The following is a 15,720-nucleotide window of genomic DNA, read 5'->3' as shown; positions in this document are numbered from 1 at the left end:
AAATATTTGGTGATTAATAAAGTTATCCTAGCAATTTCTGGGAAAGAACGTTGAGTTTCTCTCCAGATAAAAACTTGAAACATATCTGCTCGCTTCATGGGGTTGAGCAGCTTCGGTGACGACACACTTCTCAGACCATTTCAGGAACAGGACCTTCTCGTTTCATCTGAAAGTTCCCAGGGATTCTCAAGCAGAAGTTCCTCACATAACATCTCAAAACGATTTCACTTTATTTTCTGTAGTGGGGTCACTCCACAAATATGAGGCCTGGGGAGGCATTATGAGGGTGTTTGGGTGTTTAGAAACTGCTTTAAAAAGCTGTAAAAGAGAAGATCAACCCAATTTGTACTCTGCACTATGGATGTAATGGATCCAGATAGTCAAGACAAGCAGTGTAAAGGAGGTGGCATTTGAATTGAGGTCTGCAGGGAAGGACTGATGGCTGATTTTCTTTTTTCTGAAATTAATCAGTCCATGTCCCCATGTACATTAATGTTTCAGTTATTGCCAATAATAGTGCCAGTCAAGTTCATAAATAGGCATTTTCTAAGCACAGTTGGAATCCATTCCACTAAATGACATAGGCCATGTATTTTTAAGTTTATTCATGTCATCTCAAGCTCAGTATGGATGGGAATTTCATTTGTTTTCTCCACTCTCCTATCCCCAGCTCTTGGCTCCATGCCAAGCATGGAGTAACTATTGATTGAATGAATGAACAGGTAAATTATGGGAAAGAATGAGTCTGGGGTTAACTAAGGCGGGTTTGTTAGAAACAGGGCTAAAGTGAATGTTACAGTCTTAATTTTCTTAGGAGTGTTCTAAGACATGTATAAGTTTGATTTATCTCTTGAACTCAAACTAGTTCTTGATAATTCTGCACTAAGTCACTGTGTTTTAATGCTAGGGAGAGTCTTGACTGGATGGCTTTGGGTCTCTTGCTGGAAATATATCCTTCTTCATCTTACCTGCCTATGTTCAGTTACCATCTCTGCTACTCACAAGCTGGGTGTCCCCCTTGAAGACAAGTGACTTCACCTCTGTGCTAATAATTAGTACCTTCCTTGTGGGTTTTTTTAAGAAGGTTGAAGGAGATAATACTGTTACAATGTTTAGTGCATTAAGTGTTGGTCCATAGTAGGTATGCAATACAAGTTTGCTGTTCTGATTGTGGTTAATAAGAACAATATTCCATCTTCCTAGCGGGAGGCTCTGGGTCCAGCTCCACAAGCAGGGGTGAGATGAGCCTGGCTGAGGTTCAGTGCCACCTCGACAAGGAGGGTGCCTCTAATCTGGTCATTGACCTCATAATGAACGCGTCCAGTGACCGAGTGTTTCATGAAAGCATTCTCCTGGCCATTGCCCTTCTGGAAGGAGGCAACACCACTATACAGGTAAGAAGGCAGCTTGGTTTCCGTGTGGCATCCCCACTGAGCAGGAAGAGAATCTGTTCTGGGAGCCAGGCACCTAGGTGATGCCAAGATCTTCTACAATGGAACCCTCGTTCTTAGAGTACAAAATTCTGTTCTTCTGAAAAACGAATTCTACCAGTATCTTCCTTGGTCATTCAGTCATAGTTTAGACTTGGTTTCAAAACACAAGTCACATTTGAAAATGATAAACTGCTAAGGATGTATGAAGAAAATTGGTCGAAGATCTGAGGCATGGTAGGATGTCCATAAATGTTTGTTCAATGAATGATTGAATGAAGTGTATTTACTTTTTTTATCCAAGATCATAGAGGATCCCATCAGAGGATGACTAAAAAAGAGTTTAGACTGTGTGTGCTATTTGGATTTAATTTTTGTATCTGTAGATAATGGCTATAAATTTCCCTACCTTTGAAGTGAAAAGCTCAATACAGCCATTTGAACTAATAACACCAATTTGTACTAACTGGGAAAAGTCAGGCGAGGTTAGTCAAAGATGTGTAGATGATTTTTTGTTAGCTGGATATATATTTTAAAACAATAAAAACTTGATAGAATTCTTGACAGAATTCCTTAATAAGTCAATTTTAATAAATTTAATAATATTTATAATTTTCATGTAGAAATGGCAATTAAAATTATTTCTTTAAATATTTTATCCCGTTCATCATGCAGTCTTCCTTCTTTGTTGGCTCTTGAATAAGGTTTTGCTCACTGTGTGTGTGTATACACATTTTGATTAACAGCTTTATTGAGATATACCAATACACCATAAAATTTACCCTTATGTGTATATTTGACATTAAATTCTTGGGCTTGAACTTAAACTCAGAGTCTTGATCAATGGAGTCTTGGTTCTTTGTGCAAACCAGCCAAGGACATGCCTTGCTGTGGGGAGGTTTGCCTGGGCCAGGTTGAATTTCAGCCCCTGCTCATTCTCCCAGACGCCCTGCTGCTTAAACACGCTGCACAGCGAACTGTGGTGGTCCTGTCTTCTCGCCCTCCATTCCCTGCTTGCACCAACACACAATTCTGAAGTTCATTATTAGGCACTTCCCTAACTGGAGATTTGTGACAGGGGCAAAGTCCAGTGCTTGCCTGAGTCATCACTTGCACCGGAGTTGTGACAAGTTGGGATTGCTGATTTTGTCACATGTGAGTCTGACTGTGAGCGTGGATGGATCCTGTGGTCATTCTCCTGAGAATAGGGCCCACTTATTGCCCTGTTGGAATGGAAGCAGTGTCAAACACTCCTTGTTTTTCAACCACCTGATTTGCAGTGACTAGATCAGTTGAACTAAACATGTATCGAGTGCTTTGTGTGTACACAGTGCTTTAGTAGGAACTATAAGGCAGTGGTTTTTAGACACTGGAGCCAGTTGGTCTATGAGAAGGTTCTCCAGGCACAGCCAAGTATAAAAAATGGAGAGCTTGGGAGGAGTTTTTCACAAACCAAGTAAACTCAGTTTGAAGGACCATCTTACTATTTTATTTCTGATATTATATCCTCTCCAATTTTTTCTTTTAGCTCCAAAGTCTTTGCTTTAATGAAAAGATTTTGATAGTGGGTGACAGGTTTTTTCCCCCTCTGGCTAAAGAAAAAGGTGGAAACCCTAGGTTATTGCTTCCAGTTTTTTGGAAATTGCAGTTTTCTTTTAAAGCTTTACTAATTAGAGAAATCCTAGAATCCTAGAAGCTTAGTCTTAGAGAAATTGAAAAATCTAGCAAGAATACAAGAATGCAAACACATGTATTTTTCTCAAGGATAATGGTAATGCCATCTAAAAGGTAAGAATGATAACACAGACCCTCCAAGGAAGAAGTAACGACATCTGTGTGAGGAGTCAGTGAAAGGTTTTTTTGATGAGATTGGCTTTGAAGGATGGCTGTGGGTCTGAAGGGTGGAAATGACGTGGAACTGGGTCATGAGCCAGCCCTTTTGTGCTGCTTGGGAGGGAAGAGGAGGCCCAGGGTGCAGGAGCTGGAGGGGTGCTGGAGAACAGGGATTGGGTCCGTCACACTGAGCAGAGCTGGCGTAGGGTGGTGAACGGGGACTGGCGGTGGGTGTGAGAGTTTGTATGCAGTATAGGGCAGCCTGTCAAGGACCTTGGTGCTGCCACTGAGGACTACAGATCTGGCAGTGTTGGACAGGTGACATGAGAACAGGATCCAGAAGGTGGCAGTTCAAATAAGTAAGTTAATTAGCAATAACGTAGGAGAGAGCTAACAAGAACTTAAACTGAAAATAATTCTATGATAAAATTGGTCACAATGTGGGAGAGGATATTTTCTAGGATAGGCACTTTTTGGGGTGCTAGAGATAAGTAACGTCTCCACCTAGGGGGTGAATACACGGGTACATACCTGTTTCAAACTCAGTGACCCATACAATGAAAACTGGTGTGCTTTATTGTACATAAGTTATACTTCAGTAGAAAAAAAAATGGGGAGAAGAAGAGGTACTGAACCTAGTGGGGCAACAGGCTCAGGGACGGGATATCATGAATGCAGACTCTCCAACACTCCCTGCTTGAGACTGGACCCTAGACCCACTGATAGTTGGTAAATGCTGGCCAAAATGGAACCTAAACAGATGTGGAAGATGAGAGGATCAGAGGTCTCATTTGGCTCTTTGAGGCTCAAAAGCGTCTGGATGAGGAGAAGCATGAAGGCACCGTTAATTAAGGAATAATGAAACTTGGAAAGGGCTCGTGGGGGCTGAGGGCCGCCGGTGCTAAGGCTGGCTGGCGAGATGGAGTCTGCGGTTCTGGTAGGATGCCGTGTTTTTCACAGTGTACCCCTCGTGATGATGGCAAGGCACACAGAAGCTGTTTTTCCTTCAAGTTCTTTATCTTGTAAAGTAATTATGAATATTAGTTTCATGTTTTCACACATTTATTACTCATAAGCTCAGGCTCCAGATGAACTGCCACAATAGAGTTCCAATAGTTCAGCCTCACAGGGAGTGGAGATGTTTTCTCTTAAGGGAGCCAGTGTGCTCATGAGGGGGTGAGCCGGGATGGGAGGGCATAGCACCAAGGGCACACATGCTCACGCTTTCTTTCTCCCTCATCCTCCCCATTCTGTGACCTCAGAGGGTGGAGGGGAGAATCTGGCCCATGGCTTTAGTAGAGACCCGTGGTTCCAGGAAAATTGATTCTAGCCTAGAGTTGTGAGCTCTCCCTTGGCCCCGAGCTTTCTTTCTCTGGAGAGAATGATGTGGAACTCAGGTTGTGTCTGGAGCTGGTTAAGAACCTTGAAGCCCCAGGGGGAGTGATTGAAAATTTCATCCTGCTTTAGAGAAGCTGGTTGAAGTAGCAAATGAGTAGCTGTGGGAAGTTAGTCTGAGTTGGGTTAACACTGTCGCTGCGACCATTAATGATTGCTGAAATGCTGTAATCCGCTGAAGGTGGCCTAAGGTCCCACTGCAACTCCATGCCCGTTACTCCTGTTTGTATTGTCCAGTTGTGGTGTCAGGAAGGGAAATTGGTCTGAGGTCAGGTGGGCTTCCATGGAGTAATGTTTCTCAGTGACTGGTGGTAGAAAGGGCAGTCAAAGGGAACCATAGAGGGCTATAGGGTTCTGGAACTGGGTGTTGCCTATTCAGAAAGAGGGCTGCAGAAGGACCCTTATGCTTATAAGCACCTCTTCCCAGGATTTAGAACATGTTTCACGTGGAGAAGAAGGAGAATAAGTACTACCTTCCAGTCCGGGTCTGTGTGGGATTAAGGAAGTTATTACTGCGTTTCTGTTCCTGTGTCTATCAAGTGTGAGGCCTAAGTGCAGACCCCTGGGTTCCTTGTCGCCTTGAATCAGAACTTGTAAGCAATTATTAAATGTTTTTCCAGGAATTCTTAGAATCTATCAGTGATGTTTGGCCGATTCCATTTCTGAAGTTTTCTTTGGCTTGTGAAAATAATTATGAAAAATATGATTGGACAAACTCCAGGTGATCCATACAATGGAATACTACTCAGCAATAAAAAGAAGAAAACTATTGATCCATGCAATAACTTGGATGCATCTTAAAGGCATTATGCTGAGAGAAAGGAGCCAATCTCAAAAGCAGGCATACTATGTGGTTCTAATTCTATGACATTCTCGAAAGGACAGGACTGTAGTGATGATGAACAGATCAGTATTTGCCAGGACTAGGGGCGAGGGGAGAATTTGACTCTAAAGAAACAGCACAAGGGTTTTTTTGTGTGATAACACTATTGTGTGTCCTGCTTTTGGTAGTGGCCACGTGAATCTATACATGTGTGAAAGTTTGTAGAACTGTATACCAAAGAAGTTAGTTTTACTGTATGATCATTTTAAAAATTAAAAGTAAAAGCCATAATGATGATGATAATAGCCAGTTAAGTGCTTACTATGAGCCAGGAACTATGCTTCAGTGTTTTCAGTGTATCCTCTCATCTAATCGTCACTCTCTCTATAGGTGGTAGATGCCATAATTACCCCTTTTAACACATGAGGAAAGTAAAATGAAAAAACGTTAAGGAACTTGCCCCAAATCCTACAATAAGTAAGTAGCAGAGCCAAGATTTAAACCAGGGCAGCTGGGTTCTCTGAACTCCTCATTCCCTATGATGCCTTCATTCTGTCGGATGATGGTAAAGGTCCGAGGAAGAATAGTAGGTGCTTTATAGAGAAAGACGACTTGCTCCTTCTTACCACTTAACTCCTTTTCACCTTCAGGAACAGAGCTGTAGGTGGGCCAGGGTTGGGTTCTTGGCTGCAGAGCTCAGTAGTGAAGACCGTGGAACTGGCATCCATTCTCCCTGGGTTTGGGCACTTACTGTGTATAAAGTCCTTCCACTCAGGCTATCTCTTTGGAGTCTGAGGAGTTCAGTGAGGGTTCTGACTTACTCAGAGCTACAGAACTAGACTAAATGCCATGTGCCTCTTGTCTCCTCCACCCCCCTGTTTTAGTTCTGTCACTTAAGCGGCCCTCTTGAAATTCAGTGCCTTGAAGCAGTGACCGTTCTCACAGCTGTCACACTTCTATAGGCTTGGGCTCAGCTGAGTGGTTCTTCTATACCATGTGATTTTGGCATGGGCTTGATTGGGTAGTCAGCCACGGTGGCCACTTGGTTCTGGCTCTCATCTGGGAGCTTACTGGGGACTGTCACTCGGATTGCTTTGGTTCTCCTCCCTGTGGCCTTTCCATGTGGTTTGGAGTTCTTAGAGCATCTTGACTGGGGTCTAAGTGGAGTTTCAAGAAGTGGAAAGTGGAAGCTACAAATCCTTGTAAGTCCTGGGCTGAGGGGGATTCCTCGAATGTCACTTCTCCCGCATTCTTTTGGTCAAAATCAGTCATAAGGCTTTGTCATAAGGTCAGCCCAATTTCAGAGGGAGGGTGAGAAAAGCCCCACCTGTTGTTGAGATGAGGGCATGTGCATATGAGGAGGGAACTTTGTGGAGGTGGGCAACTTTGGAGACTGGCTCCATGCCCCCCCCCCCCCGCCCCGCATTATAAACGATTGAGCACCTATCATGGGTCAGTCAAACCGCTGAGTTGGGCGCTAAAGTTTAAAAAAAAAAAAAAAAAAAAGGCACCATTGTCTGCCACAGAGGAGCTTTGTTCTCCCTGAAAATTCAGTCCTGTCTTTGCAGAAGCGACGACTCATGTCATTGCCTTTCTGGGTGTTCTGTGAATATTCATCCCAGTCCTTAGGATGAAGTTGGTGGGGCCCTTAGCTCTCCAAAAGTTGTGAATTTCATTGCCCAGACCTTGGAGGAATCAATTATGGGAATCCAAAAATAAAAACATGTAGTGCTTGCTAGGAACCCTCACAGAGAGAGTTTGCTCCTTTATTCTGAAACCTTGTTATCTGTCACATCATCACCTAAAGCCCTGAAATGACAGGAACCCACATTTAGGATATTTCCCATCCTGGCATAATGGACTCTTAGGGACAGTGTCCTCAAGTCTTCGAGCATCTTCTGTCTGTGCCCTGGCTTATCTGAGGGGTGGATATTAATCTCCAAACTCCTCTGACCTGAGAGCAGCTCAGACTTTATGGTGAACCCTGTGCTTACAGGAACAAGGAGATGCTACCACTGCCCTTCAGCTCCGCAAGGTAGGATGACATATTGTCAAACCATGGAATCGAGCTTCTCTTCGAGCGACCCCTACGTTACCTCCCCACTCCGGCTTCACCCCCTTCCTACCAGCTCTCAAAAGGAGTCTTTCTGCTTGGTGTTTTGTAGCAAGTGGGAAACTATAAAATAAGCATTTGCTTATGAATTAATTTTTGGCACACTCAGGGCTCAGCAAGCCTTACGGCACTTGCATATCCGTCCTTCAAGTCCTTGCCAATTTCTGTGTTCCTTCCTCCTGCGACGTTCCCACCAGCACCCTGGGGGAAGTTCCCTCTGCTTCCTCTTCCCTGCGGGAGGGCAGAAGCTGTCCTCACCTGGAGAAGAGGAGGAGTAAAGTATATCTTTGAACATATCTCGTGTTGTGGGTTTTTAAATTTTTTAAATTTTATTATTTTTTTAATGTTTATTTTTGAGAGGGAGAGAGAGACAGAGTGTGAGCCGGGGAGGGGCAGAGAGACGGAGACACAGAATCCGAAGCAGGCTCCAGGCCCTGAGCTGTCAGCACAGAGCCAGAGCCAGAGCTAGACACGGGGGTCGAACCCACGAACCGTGAGATCATGACCTGAGCCAAAGTCGAACGCTTAACCACCTGAGCCACCTAGGCACCCCTGTCTTTTTTTTTTTTTAATTTTTTTTAATTTTTAAAATTTCTTATTTATTTTAGAGAGAGACAGAGAGCAAGCAGGGGTGGAGCAGAGAGAGAGGGAGACACAGCATCTGAAGCAGGCTCCAGGCTCTGAGCGGTCAGCACAGAGCCTGACATGGGGCTCGAACTCACAAGCCATGAGATCACTGTCATGGGGCTCAAATTCACAAGCCATGAGATCATGACCTGAGCTGAAGTCAGACACTTAAGTGACTGAGCCACCCAGGCGCCCCTTTTTGGGGTTTTTTGAAAGCAAATACAGATGTTGGGAGATACATGTGCTGACATGACCATAGAGGACCTCATAGCAAATTAAGGAGACAGACATAACAAAAAAAAAATTTTGGACTAATTGCTTCTGGTTGCAGAAGCACAGTGAATTTTATGTATCAAATGGCTGCCCACAGCTATTCCTATGCCAAGTCTAGCCTACAGACACACCCGAAAAGGGCTTTCTTTTTTGCACGTACGCAGCTGGAGATGGAAAATGTGAGAAGTGCTCCTTCGGGAAACTGGCTTGCAGACTCATCTGAGAGAGATCCCTAGTCCTTGGGGGCCTTTCCTTCACCACACACTTATTTTTTGTGGTTGGCTTAAGAAATCAGCCCAAGAGCCAATATTATATATGAAATCTCCCACCCCTTCCAGAAGGAGTTACCAGAAGGGCACATTGGAGGATCATGTTGATCTGGCTACCTCTGACCCCACTTAGCAGGGAGATGAGGGCAGAAAGGGAAATTTGATTTGCCTTTGCTGGAAATAGAAGGCCAGTTTGTGAGGACAAGCAGCCTTGGTTTGACAGGGCTCTCACCCTTAGAAGGAGGAGGAGATTGGTGTGTGAGCAAGTTACGTAAAAGGGTGTTGTTTTTGGCAGGGAAGTCAGAAATGAGTCACTTCTGAGTGGTGTTTTCTGACCTCAGGTTTTATCCATGTGGGAAATGAGTGTGGCCTGCCACAGTCAGAAGATGGCTCCCCAACCCCCACCCTAGTGTGGCGGAGTTGGGAGCCATTGGACTTGAAATAGGAGGGAGGCAGGTGGCCTGTCCCCCGCAGGCTTCCCTGGACTCTCTGCCTTTCAGCTGAAGCTGTGAAGGGTCTGAACAGCTGCCCCTCCTTTGAGAGCTGGTGGTAATGGGTTGCAGACTCTGGGGACACTGCCTAGAAGGGGAGCCTCTGACGTGGGAAGGAGTTTGACCTCCACAGTGGAAACACCTGTGTTGGAACCCCAGCCCTGCCCTCGGCCAGTGGGGTGACGTTGGACTTTCTCAGGACGCTTTGAAACTCAGCTTTCTCATCTGTAAAGTAAGAGTTAGAAAAACTAAGTCCCTTCCTTATGGAGCTGTTGCGAGGATAAGATGGAGTAGCATTGGGGGTAAAGCGCGTGTCCCTATAGACAGTGCGCACCTGTGAGCTGCTGCCGTGGGGACTGGTTTTATGGAATGAGGACGGTCCGGGGTTTGAGCCTTGCTTCTGCCACGTCCCTCTTCAGGACATGGGGCAAAGTTGTTAACCTCTGTCAGTGTGGTTGCCAGCTAGAGATCAGGGTGGTGACAGTGACCACCTCACAGGGCTCCTGCAACAGGGTAGTTCACACCAAGTGCCTCAGACAGTTGTCAGGGTCATAGAAGGATCTCAAAATATGCTGATTTTTTTATTAATAAACATTTATTATTTTAAAAAGTGGAGTTCATTTTTTAAAATAGGTTTCTTGTCAAAAAGCTGACTCCTGAGCTTTTGCTTCCGTGTAGCGGTTTATGGTCCATTGGGCCGGGGGTTGGGGGTGCTGTTTTACCTTGTTTTCATACTCAGTTCACCTAAGTTCCTCTGACTATATATTTGAAATGATGTTAGAGGTCCATAATAAGGTCAGGACACTTCCATGTCTTGGGTACTGGTTACCTTTCCTGACAGACATTCTGCATGAAGTGGGAAGTGAAGGGAACTCCAGTCACTCTGTGGTTTCAAGTGCTCCCTGACCTAGGTGCTTACTTTGCTCCCCCCCCCTTTTTTTTTGTGGTGCAGATAACTTCTTTGACATAGGTACCTTACCGTCGTCTTACCCTTTTTCTCCATTCCCATGAAACTGATGTGTCACTGAAAGGTCTTTCAAGATTTTTGGTCTAAATTCAGGTTTTCAGGTAGAAAGTCAACACTTGAAGGTAGTTACCATTCTTGAGAACATAAGACGTGAATGACTCTCCAAAAAGGTGACACCCCACGCAGCTGGTCATGGCAGTTCTCCAGATGTTAGTGGACACTAGAGAAGGCATGGGCATATTGGCTTGGTTTTGCAGTCCAGGACAAGAAGTGACTGCAGGGATTATCAGCACATCCATATGTCGTTCCTCCTCACTTGGGTATAAAGAAGCAGTCCGGGCGTGCCTGGGTGGCTTACTGGGTTACGTGTCCGACTTTGGCTCAGGTCATGATCTCACAGTTTGTGAGTCTGAGCCCCATGTTGGGCTCTCTGCTAGCAGCTCAGAGCCTGGAGCCTGCCCCTCCCCTACTTGCACTATGTCTCTCTCAAAAATAAAAAAACCATTTTTTAAAAAAGAAAGAAACACATTCCTGTTGAGGTGCTTTGAAGGGAAAGTATGCACCCTGGCTCATGTTTTTAGAGGAAATGGAGACCCAGTATTATTTTTCCTTTTTCCTGAATAGCAAAGCCATCAGTTTAGGCAGAAGTGGACAGGTACATGTATCTGCTCTTCTAGTGTTCCAGTAGAGGATTACATTCATTGGGGATTGAGGGAAGATCTTTGGAAGCAGAATGTTAAGCTCTTTACTTTGTGCGAAACCTAGAAGCAGGAATTGGTTTCTAAGGAGGGTCTTCAAAGAAACCATTGGGTTTTCCATAGTTTCCAACATTTGACTAAAGAACAGGAAAAAAAAAAAAAGAAGACTTGAAAGAGGTTGTATGTTGAACCATCATTTCATTTCATCCTTTTAAATCCACAAGTCCAGATTTTTCTCCTTTCTTTCTCTTCCTTCAGGTCTAGCAAAAGGTCTGTGCTCTTGCTAACTTTCCTTAATGACTTCTAAGGAGGGAATGAATGCATCTTATGAACTTTCAAGCTGATCCCAGATTCTCCTCTGTTGGCTTGTGATGTGTTAGTCCGGGGCTTAGCAAACTGGCCAGTAGGTCCAATTCAGTCTGTCACCTACTTTTTTTTTTTTTCAACGTTTTTATTTTTATTTTTGGGACAGAGAGAGACAGAGCATGAACGGGGGAGGGGCAGAGAGAGAGGGAGACACAGAATCGGAAACAGGCTCCAGGCTCCAGGCTCCGAGCCATCAGCCCAGAGCCCGACGCGGGGCTCGAACTCACGGACCGCGAGATCGTGACCTGGCTGAAGTCGGACGCTTAACCGACTGCGCCACCCAGGCGCCCCTGTCACCTACTTTTGTAAATAAAGTTTTATTGGAACACAGCCATGCTTACTCCTTTAGTGTTATCTCTGGCTGCTTTCATGTTGTGAGGGCAGAGTGGAATAGTTGCAACAGAGTTCGTATAAAGCCTAGAATATTTAGCATTTGTCCCTTTACCGAAATTTTGGCCAATCCCTGTGCTTATTGAATCTTGACTGTCTAAATATTAACCTGGCAAAGGGGAAGAACCATGTCTTTCCCTCTTTATTCTATTCACCAGGTGACCAATATCCTAAATTCCAAGATGCTTTGGCCACTTATTCACTTAATAAGGAATTCAGGGAAAGAGGGGTGTCTACTTTTCTTCCTTTTTTGTGTGTGTGAGGGGTGTATAGGGACAGTGGGAGTATGTTTTAGAAGACTCTTTTTTTTTTTTTTTCCCTAGAGGAGGTCTTCCCTTTCCTTCACCATCTCTGCTCAGATATATTCCACTACCCTTATTTATCACCTTTCAACAGGTTTGGAAGGCAGACTAAAGCAGTTTAAGAGTCCATATACTTGGGACTGCAGGATTTTCATCTGTGGGCCCTCTCTGACCAACCTACCTTAGACCACCACACTTTAAGTTAGTCGCTTCCTTAGGGCTCAGTGCTGTGCTATTTCTTTGCCTCCTACAAAGGTTTCCTCCTGGCCTTGGGGCATATACAGTTAATCTTAAAATATCTGAAATGTTGGAGCCTGTTTGTCTTCCTTTTCTCCAAACTCACTGGGTGATCTCATCATCTCCTGTGGCTTCCGGCTACCATTTATGCCAACAGCTCGCAAAGGTGTAGTTCCTGGCTCCACCTCTTTGCTGATTTCTACGTTTCTGTTTGAATCCCCGTTGAGCGTCTCCACCTGTGTTAACTGTAGGGTTAGCGTGACCTCAAGTACACCTGTCACCTCCCCTCCTCTGTCCCATTTGCTGTCTTGTAGTCCATGCCCTGGTCAAGGGGTTCACCAGCACCCCTCCTGTTGACCAGGGGACATACCTGAATGTTACTGGTCACTGTATGTCATTCCTCTCTTACTTATTCTGTGCCCACTCCACCTCCCAGTAGTTTAGTGGTCAGCGTTCAGTTAGGACTTGTAATGAGCCAGACAGTTGGCACCTTCAGGTTAAATGACATGCCCAAATTGGCTCAGCTGAGGTGGAAGGAGGTGGGGCTTAGAAGTCACTCTGGCTTTAGAATTCCTACTGCTGACCACCATGCAGCTGTCCGAGTTGTGATCCTGATTGTGTCACTCCTGGATAACTGGGATAGCTTCTTAGAGCCCTCCCCGCCTGTGGGCATTTACCTCTTGCATGCTGCTGTCAATGATCTCCCCCAAACAGAAGCCTGACCACCTCATTTCCTATCTTTTTTTTTTTTTTAATTTTTTTTTTAACGTTTTATTTATTTTTGAGACAGGGAGAGACAGAGCATGAACAGGGGAGGGTCAGAGAGAGGGAGACACAGAATCCGAAACAGGCTCCAGGCTCTGAGCTGTCAGCACAGAGCCCGATGCGGGGCTCGAACTCACGGACCGCGAGGTCATGACCTGAGCCGAAGTCGGCCACTCAACCAACTGAGCCACCCAGGCGCCCCCTCATTTCCTATCTTAACAGCCTTCTGCAGATGATGGAATCCAGTGGTATGCTGCATGATCTGGCCCTGCCTGGGTTTCTGCACCCACTCCCCCACACTCATTGTCTTGGAGCTACATCTGTTCATTTGCCAGTCCCTTCTGTGTACTCAGATGCCTCTGCTCCATGTAGGATGTGTCCTGTTTCCCTTTGCCTGGAATACTTAGCAAACCTTGTCTGAAATGTCTCCTGCTTTGGAAACTTTCCCTTGATCCCTGGAGGCAGAAGTAGTGGTCTCCACCGATAGGCTGTTCATTCATTATAGCGATCACCACCCTTGAAGTGAAAGTTCATTGTAAGACCCGAGAGAACAGAAAGCAAGTTTGTGTTGACCTCCAAGTTCCATAGAAAATGACCTGTGTGTGGGTCGCCTGGGTGGCTCAGTCGGTTAAGCATCCGACTTAGGCTCAGGTCACGATCTCACGGTCTGTGAGTTCGAGCCCCGCATCGGGCTCTGTGCTGACAGTTCAGAGCCTGGAGCCTGCTTCAGATTCTTTGTCTCCCTCTCTCTCTGTCCCTCCCCCATTCGTGCTCTGTCTTTCTCTGTCTCAAAAATAAACGTTAAAAAAATTAAAAAAAAAAAACAGAAAACACCTCATATGTGTTAGATGAAGGGAACCTCATTTGTACATAATGTCATTGTAGAGAATCCTACTCTCGAGGCTTCTTCTGAGATCCAAAGGAGGTAATATGTGGAAGATGCTCAGCTCACCATGGTGCTTAACACGCAGTAATTGCTTATGGTTACTTGTCAGTAGCACGTTTTTCTCTCCACTCACCCACCCAAGAATGTAATTTCTTCCAGGATCAAACCTGTGTCTTACTCCTCAGCACCTGGACCATGGTGGGTGCTCAGTAAATATCCACTGAATGAACAGAAGCTCTGACCCTTATATGACCATCATGGTATGTTAGCCTTATTATTGTTTTTTGAATATAAACATAAGGATGTGAAAATTTGTTGTTACTGGTTGTAACAGTTATAAAGGGGCACCATCTAAATTTAGGGGTGAAAGGGAATTAGGTTTATCTGAGTCTAAGGGAAATATATAGTGTCACTTTGGAGAAACATCCTTATGATGCCAGAAACACTAAGGGTCTCTGTTTTCTTGTTCTTAATAACTAGAGATAGTAGTAATGGTAACGAGTACCAGAATATGAGTGTACATGTTCCAGGAGGTATGCTACATGCCTTCTTCTCTTGATCTCAGTTACTCTCTTTGGTGATCCTGTGTGCGTAGGTACTGCCATGAACCCTTTTTCCAAAGGGGAAATAAAGGATCCAGGAGGTCATGCTGGTAGTTGTGTCTGGGTTTATTTCTTGGCACAGCCTGAGTTGTCTTCTGTGTTGGTGCTTCCATGGTGTATGAGAAGCCTCCATTAATTTCCCTGGCACAGACATGGTCCACATTCCCCTCCCTAGAGACCAAGAAAAGGGGCTCTGGACCTCTTTTGAGGACCTTGCCTCCTATCAGGCAAATTAGAATTTGTGGCTTCACTCTTGGTTGCTTGTTTGGTGGATGGACTCTGTGGAGGGTGCTGTGAGAAGCACATGAGAAGACAGCTCGTGTGCCTGGTGTCTTTGCTTTGGTTATAATATTGGCTTGTGAATGACAGAGAAGGAAACCGTGAAAGTCTTTCTTTTAGGCTTAGTGTCTTGTTTGCTAAATAAAAACTGTAAGTGTTATACATGCTGCTTCACCTCTATCAAATTCCACGTTCCCAAGTCTATGAAAGTTAATGACAAGGAAACTCTATTGCATAACTTCCTCTCTGTGGAGAGAGTGGCAGCTCATTTAATTAGGGCTTATATGAAAGGTTAGGTTACATTATTAACAAGTTTTGTTTTTTACTTGTATATAAAGAAGCACAGGTACTCTGGCATAATGAGAGGCTTGTTAGATCTCACGTTTTACCCATTTTGCACAAAGAGGCTCATTGCACTGGATTCTCCTCATATTTGAGTCGTTGATTGGTTGGACAGTATTCACTTGGGGGCAAAGATAAAGGAAGAGGGCAGGAGCTATACGTGGTACTGTTATGTAGTTCCCCTGGGCTAGGTCCGGTAGCTCTAGTTACATGTGAGGAAAATGAGTCTCAAAAGAGCCAGAGCTCTTATTCAAAGTCACCCTATTAGCACAGCTGAGATTTGAACCCAGGTCTGCCTCTCCAAAATCTCCCAACTCTCTACCATGCTAGAAAATCTTTGAGATACAGGAGTCCAATGTCAGGGGCTTAGCCTGTTTCCACTCATGGGCTACACACAGTAGAGAGCAGTGTCTGTCTTGTTCTCGTTGGGGCTAGGGCCAGGATGTACTGGTTTTTTGATCTAAGAAGCAAGGAATCACTGCTTGGTTAGGCCACGAATTATAAAAGTTGTCTTACAAACCCACACGATGGAAACATGAGGAATTTTATAATAATGTAAGAGCCTTCGTTTAGTTTCCACTGGTGTCTTTATTGAGTATCTTTTTGTGGTCAAAGGTGAACTTCTCCCTGAT

At 44.8% G+C, this 15,720-nt stretch overlaps 1 protein-coding gene across 6 annotated transcripts in view; it reads left to right on the top strand.

Moving 5' to 3' along the window:
- ITPR1 (inositol 1,4,5-trisphosphate receptor type 1) overlaps positions 1–15,720 on the top strand; it is a 329,757-nt gene that overhangs the window by 223,969 nt on the left and 90,068 nt on the right. For all 6 annotated transcript variants that reach the window (XM_040492113.1, XM_040492112.1, XM_040492110.1 and 3 more), the window contains one exon: positions 1,204–1,394. In XM_040492113.1, coding sequence (XP_040348047.1) covers positions 1,204–1,394 — 191 coding nt within the window. The remainder of the gene's footprint in view (positions 1–1,203; positions 1,395–15,720) is intronic.

Source organism: Herpailurus yagouaroundi, unplaced genomic scaffold (assembly GCF_014898765.1).
Source record: "Herpailurus yagouaroundi ecotype Mexico unplaced genomic scaffold, PumYag 183, whole genome shotgun sequence".
NCBI lineage: Eukaryota > Metazoa > Chordata > Mammalia > Carnivora > Felidae > Herpailurus > Herpailurus yagouaroundi.
Note: the sequence above shows the minus strand (reverse complement) of the source record. Positions and strands in the feature narration are given on the sequence as shown.